The following is a 5,613-nucleotide window of genomic DNA, read 5'->3' on the forward strand; positions in this document are numbered from 1 at the left end:
TCTCACACTGTTGCCTGGGCTGGAGTGCAGTGGCACAATCTCTGCTCACTGCAACCTCAGCCTCCTGAGTAGCTGGGATTACTCCGGGTGGGAACTGCCCTGAGTAGCTGGCCCGCCACCACGCCCAGCTTATTTTATGTATTTTTAGAAGAGATGTGGGTTCACCATATTGGCCAGGTTGGTCTCGAACTCCTGACCTCGTGATTCGCCCGCCTTGGCCTCCCAGAAGGCTGGGATTACAGGCGTGAGCCACTGTGCCCGCCCTTCCTGCAAGAGCTGAAACCTCTAGATGGGTGGAGGTCGAGAGAGAATAGGGCACTGGGGATCCCGGGTTTCCTGCTCTCCGGTCTCCCCATCTCCGGAAGCACTCGATCTCTAAGGCTTCAAGTAGGCCACGTGCCGGGCCTACCCAGCCAGGCTCCCGGGGAGCTAACCCAGACGTCAGGCCCAAGTTCGGGCAGCCGGTCACCACCGCCCACGTCGGCTGCCATTCACTCAAGCTCCCGCTAATCCCCTCTCGCAGTCTGGTGGCTGACTCCGCCCCAATGCAGCGGCGCTTCCACTGGCTCCCACCAAAACTGGGCGCCTTGATTTCCTTCCTTCCCATTTGTCCAGACCAGTGTCAGTTCCGAACACCCACCCATGTCGCTCAGCCATTGGTTTAGAAGTCAGGGATAGAAAAGGATTCTGGTTAACAAGGGAAGCAATTAAAGTCCAAAGCCAACCTCATCACCCAGAACTCATCAGGGATTGGATTAAGCTGACTACCCATCTTTACAAGCACCGCCCCTCACGTGCATTCATTGGCTTGCGCCCACGACTATCAAAACGAACGCCCACCCAGCCAGTCCAAAGGAGTCTTTCACTAGGCCCTGCCTTACAGTCCACGTGACTCTTTGGAACCGTCAATCTAGTTCTGAAGCCGCCCCGCGAATCTGGAACTCGCGCTTCATTGGGCCTCCTGCCTTCGCAGATCCCCGTCATTTGCCCGCCCAGCACCGGCTACTCGCAGCTATTGCCTCTGAGAGCTGTCGGTCACCCTGAGCCTCCCGCCCATTGCCGCTCATTGCACTCCGATTGGCCGCCTCCTTCAGAGCCCGCGATTGGTGTCCGGGGTGCGGCGGCTGCCTCCCACTGGCCCGCCGGAGCTGTCCGTCACGCCGGCGGCGGGAGGGGGCGACCCTCTCCCCCCTCGTCGTCTTCCCAGCGGCTGGGTTCCCAGAGTGCTCCGCGGCTGTGTGGAGCGAGGCCTTGTTCCCGGGTTGAGCTGCCGCCTCCTCCTCAGCTTCAGCCTCCGCGCCAGGCCCGGCCCCGCCGCGCCATGTCGGACTACAGCACGGGAGGACCCCCGCCCGGGCCGCCGCCGCCCGCCGGCGGGGGCGGGGGAGCCGGGGGCGCCGGGGGAGGCCCTCCGCCGGGCCCGCCAGGCGCGGGGGACCGGGGCGGCGGCGGCCCCGGCGGCGGCGGCCCGGGCGGGGGGTCGGCTGGGGGCCCCTCTCAGCCGCCGGGAGGAGGCGGCCCAGGAATCCGCAAGGAGGCGTTCGCCGACGCGGTGCAGCGGGCCCGCCAGGTGAGGAGGCCGAGGGCCTGAGGGGCGCGCTCGCGCTCGCGCACGGGCGGGGGAGGGGGCGGGGGTCACGTGCGCGCGCGCGCGCGGGGTCGCGGAGGGGGGGGCCGGGGCCGTCGCGGGGTCACGTGGGCGGTAGGCGGGGGCCTGGCCCTCCCGCGGTTCTTCGAGTGGGCTCCCTGCGGGTGACCCCCCTGCAGGAGGTAGGGGCGCACTGGGGGTCACCAGGAGCCGTCCTGGATGTGCAGGCGCCCCGGAGCTTGGGGACGCACTTTTGGGACTCCCTCACCCCCCCGCAGTCTTAGGACACACCTGGAGGCAGGGGTCCACCTTACCGGGCGGAGGGTCTTTACCCTCTCCTCCATATCAGGGCAAAGGGCAGGTGTATGTCCCCAACTCAATCCATTTCTGTCCCCTCCCTAGGAGGAAGGGACATTGTGGGGGTGGGAGGGACAGTCCTTTCTTTTGAGTCGGAAAAGTAGGTGGGGGACCTGTCTAGGGCTGAACGCCTGGGCGAAATGGGGTAGATGAGCATAGGGACTGGCTTTTGGATGGTTCCGTGGCTTGAAAGCATGGTCTGTGTCTTTGGGGGAAAGAAGGGAGGATCTCCCACCACCGTGTTTTGAGGCGTGATGACAACAAGGAAGTGTCACATGCTTCTAGGACTGACCTCTCCAGCTCCATTTGCAGCCTCTCTGTGGCGTGGAGGGGTGGGGGTCGGTAGAATGGGAGGACTTTGCCGCCTTTCGGGAAACAGACAGGCTCCAGGGCTGTCCCAGTGCCTCCGGGGCTGGAGAGTGGCTCCTCCCAAGGTGGGAGGTACCCTTAGGTGAACGCCTGTGTTCTGGCCCTCTGTCGTCTCTGACTTCCTCACCCTTGGAGTTGGGTGGGTTCTAACGTGCATTTGGTCTGATTGCCCAGGGAACCGTCTTGATTCTGGGGCAGTTTGAACGGAGGGAACTGTTGCTGTCAGTTGATGGGGAAAGGCCCCCTGTGGGTATCCCATGAGCTTTGGCTCAAGGGCAGCATAGATTTTTCTGTGGAGACTGGTGAAAAGGGAGATTCTTTAACCCAGACTCTGATTTTAAGTTTGCTGGGTTGAGGTTTCTTTAAAGTTGCTCTTCACATGTCTGAGATGTAACTTGTATCCCAAAGAGTCTTGTTTTGGGTGTTTTGTTTTGATTTTTGAGACGGAGTCTCTTGTCACCCAGGCTGGGGTGGAGTAGTGCAATCTGAGTTCACCACAGCCTCCGCCTCTTGGGTTGAAGTGATCCTCCTGCCTCAGCCTCCGAAGTAGCTGGGATTATAAGGGTTCACCACCACATGCAGCTAATTTTTGTATTTTTAGTATAGATGGGGTTTCACGATGTGTCTGGCCAGACTGGTCTCAAACTCCTGACTTCCAAGTGATCTGCCCACCTCAGCCTCCCAGAGTGCTAGGATTGGATTACAGGCATGAGCCACCTCGCCACGCCATCCAGAGAGTCTTGTTTTGGTCAGATGAGGATTTCATATACCTTGAAGTCCTCAAATTTTTTCAATAAATCGATACAAAGATTTTGAGAGTGAAGGAGATAGGGGAAAGTTGAACTCTTCAGCATCCGAGGAGAACTGAGCTAAAAAAAAAAAAAAAACCAACTGGTTATGTCAGCTGGGGCCACTGACAGGAGGAAGTGTCTGAAAGCTCCTGGAGATGACCTGGGGACCCTCCTTGGCACCCGAGCCTCTGTTCCTTTAACCCCTAGGACCAAGTCAGTGTGGATTATAGGCTGGGCACAATTTTTTGTTTGTTTTTTTGAGACGGAGTCTTGCTCTGTTGCCCAGGCTGGAGTGCAGCGGCCACAATCTCGGTTCACCACAACTCTGCCTCCAGGGTTCAAGCAATTCTCCTGTCTCAGCCTCCCAAGTAGCTGGGAGTACAGGCGTGCGCCACCAACACTCAGCTGATTTTTTTGTATTTTTAGTAGAGACGGGGTTTCACCAAAGTTGGCTAAGCTGGTCTCGAACTCCTGGCCTCATGATCCTCTCGCTTCAGCCTCCCAAAGTGCTGGGATTATAGGCGTGAGCCACCACACCCGGCCTGCTGGCCACAATTAAGACACAAATCCCAGCAGAAGGGAAGAGGGGAATTTTGATATTCCTGGATAGCTGGTGAGAACCTTGAGGCCTGGGTTCAAAACTCCTCCTAGGATGTCTTAACCAACAGACCCTTCCCTGAATTGGAGGGCCAAACACCAGGACTTGATGGGCTTTTGTAACCAGGAGATGTTCTGAGAAGTTGAGCTGGGCGCCATGGAGGGTTGTTTTTTGTGGTAATTCTTCTGTGCTTACTACTTTATTCTAGATCGCAGCCAAAATTGGAGGCGATGCTGCCACGACAGTGAATAACGGCACTCCTGATTTTGGTTTTGGGGGCCAAAAGAGACAGTTGGAAGATGGAGGTAACTCCCTGCTGCTGCCTTTAGTTTAGGAGGAAGGGCTGGGGGCAGAAAGAGGTGCTTTTGTTTTGAGTGTGGTTCAGAGCGGGTGGGTGTTGCTGCTGTTTGGTCTTTTAAAACCTCAGCAGTCCTGGCTTTGTTAATTCTTTTTGTTCTGTCTGCCATCCTGAGGTATCAGGTGGCAGAGAGGAGGGCAGATTGATTGTGACTGGGTCGAAGTTAGAAGTTCCCAAGATGATTCCTCCCCTTCTGGGAGGCTGAGGCAACCTGGAGCAGTTAATGAGGCTTGATGTGAAGTTAACCCTGCCCTGGGGCACACACTGTGACCCCAAGTAGCTGGTGTAACCAGTGATCAACTCCTGACCAACTCTACTGTTACCCGGACGCACCTCTCTGCTAGAGGCGGGTCCTGTCCTAAACCGGGAGGACTCAGGTGCCTGGTGGTGTTTGCGTGTTCTGAAGGTTTTTTTTACTCTAAGCATTGGTGGAGGGATTGGTGGAGTCTGGCTCCCCTCTGGGGCGGATCTCTCCTAGGCTCCTGTCTCAACTCTAGGGGTGGGGACAGAAGGGGACTATTTACCTTGGACATGTGGCACCAGCATCAGGTTTGAGGCAGCCATGGGTGGGTGGGTGCTGCATCTGCCATCCTCTCTCTTTCCCAGATCAACCGGAGAGCAAGAAGCTGGCTTCCCAGGGAGACTGTAAGTCCAGGGGGTCTGCAGGCAGACATGGCTTCAGGGGCTTGAGGTTTTTCAGGAGTCAGAAGATAGAAGCACTAAGGAGGTGGCAGCTCTTTACAGAGCCTCCTGGTGCTTCCATTCTGGGGCCCACACATTTGAGGGATCCTAGGACCCCTGAAATAGAGGCAGATGTACTCTGCGCTTTTGTGGGGAGGGGTCCACAGCACACATCAGGCACTGGAATAGGCTGGGACCATGGTGCCAAGCTCTGCCCCCTCTGCCCCTGGGGCAGGCAGTGCCAGGTACCCAAGGAGGAGCTAAGCCAGTCTTTGCTTTGGGTTTTCTCTCTGCAGCAATCAGTTCTCAACTTGGACCCATCCATCCTCCCCCAAGGTAAGCCATGGTGGAGCCCACACGGCTTTCTCATCTGTTGGCCAGCAGACTGGCCTTTCTTGCTGACTTTGGGAGGGCTCTGTCTGGGTGCTGCAGCTCTCAGGTTTTATCCCCTGTTGACAGTTGACCAGAAAGTGCTCGGACGGGAATGAGGCAGAGGAGCTGCCTCCATTCTTCTTACCCCTTGTCTGAAGGGCCGTGGGAGGAGAGGGTCGTGGCAATCACTGTGGTGACAGCATGGTCTCCATACCCTATGGCTTTCTCTGCCGGGGTGGGGACTCTGAGCAGCACAGATGTCTTCTTCCTAGGAGAGGCTGGGAGGGCCTTGCTTCCCTCCCTCATGCATCTTCTGCAAGTGCTCATATCCCGCTCAGTGGTGTGCAGCTCAGGGCTCTTTGCCACCCTTTTGCCCCCCAGATGGACTGAGGTGAACCTGACACAGGTCAGTTGTGAGGGGTCAGTTTTTCGTTGGATTTTTTTTTTTTTTTTTTTTTTTTTTTTTTTTTTTTTTTTTTTTTTTTTTTTTTTTTTTTTT

The 5,613-nt window shown here is 56.9% G+C and overlaps 1 protein-coding gene across 1 annotated transcript in view; it reads left to right on the forward strand.

The window, feature by feature from the left end:
* Positions 1-1,226: 1,226 nt before the first annotated feature.
* The window catches only part of LOC108304227 (KH-type splicing regulatory protein), a 9,493-nt gene continuing 5,106 nt past the window's right edge, over positions 1,227-5,613 (forward strand). The window contains exons 1-4 of the mRNA XM_017528311.2: positions 1,227-1,570; positions 3,912-4,008; positions 4,668-4,706; positions 5,039-5,078. Of these exons, the coding sequence (XP_017383800.1) occupies positions 1,322-1,570; positions 3,912-4,008; positions 4,668-4,706; positions 5,039-5,078 (425 nt within the window). The 5' untranslated portion in view covers positions 1,227-1,321. The remainder of the gene's footprint in view (positions 1,571-3,911; positions 4,009-4,667; positions 4,707-5,038; positions 5,079-5,613) is intronic.

The sequence above is a fragment of the Cebus imitator genome, unplaced genomic scaffold (assembly GCF_001604975.1).
Source record: "Cebus imitator isolate Cc_AM_T3 unplaced genomic scaffold, Cebus_imitator-1.0 Scaffold53, whole genome shotgun sequence".
Classification (NCBI taxonomy): domain Eukaryota; kingdom Metazoa; phylum Chordata; class Mammalia; order Primates; family Cebidae; genus Cebus; species Cebus imitator.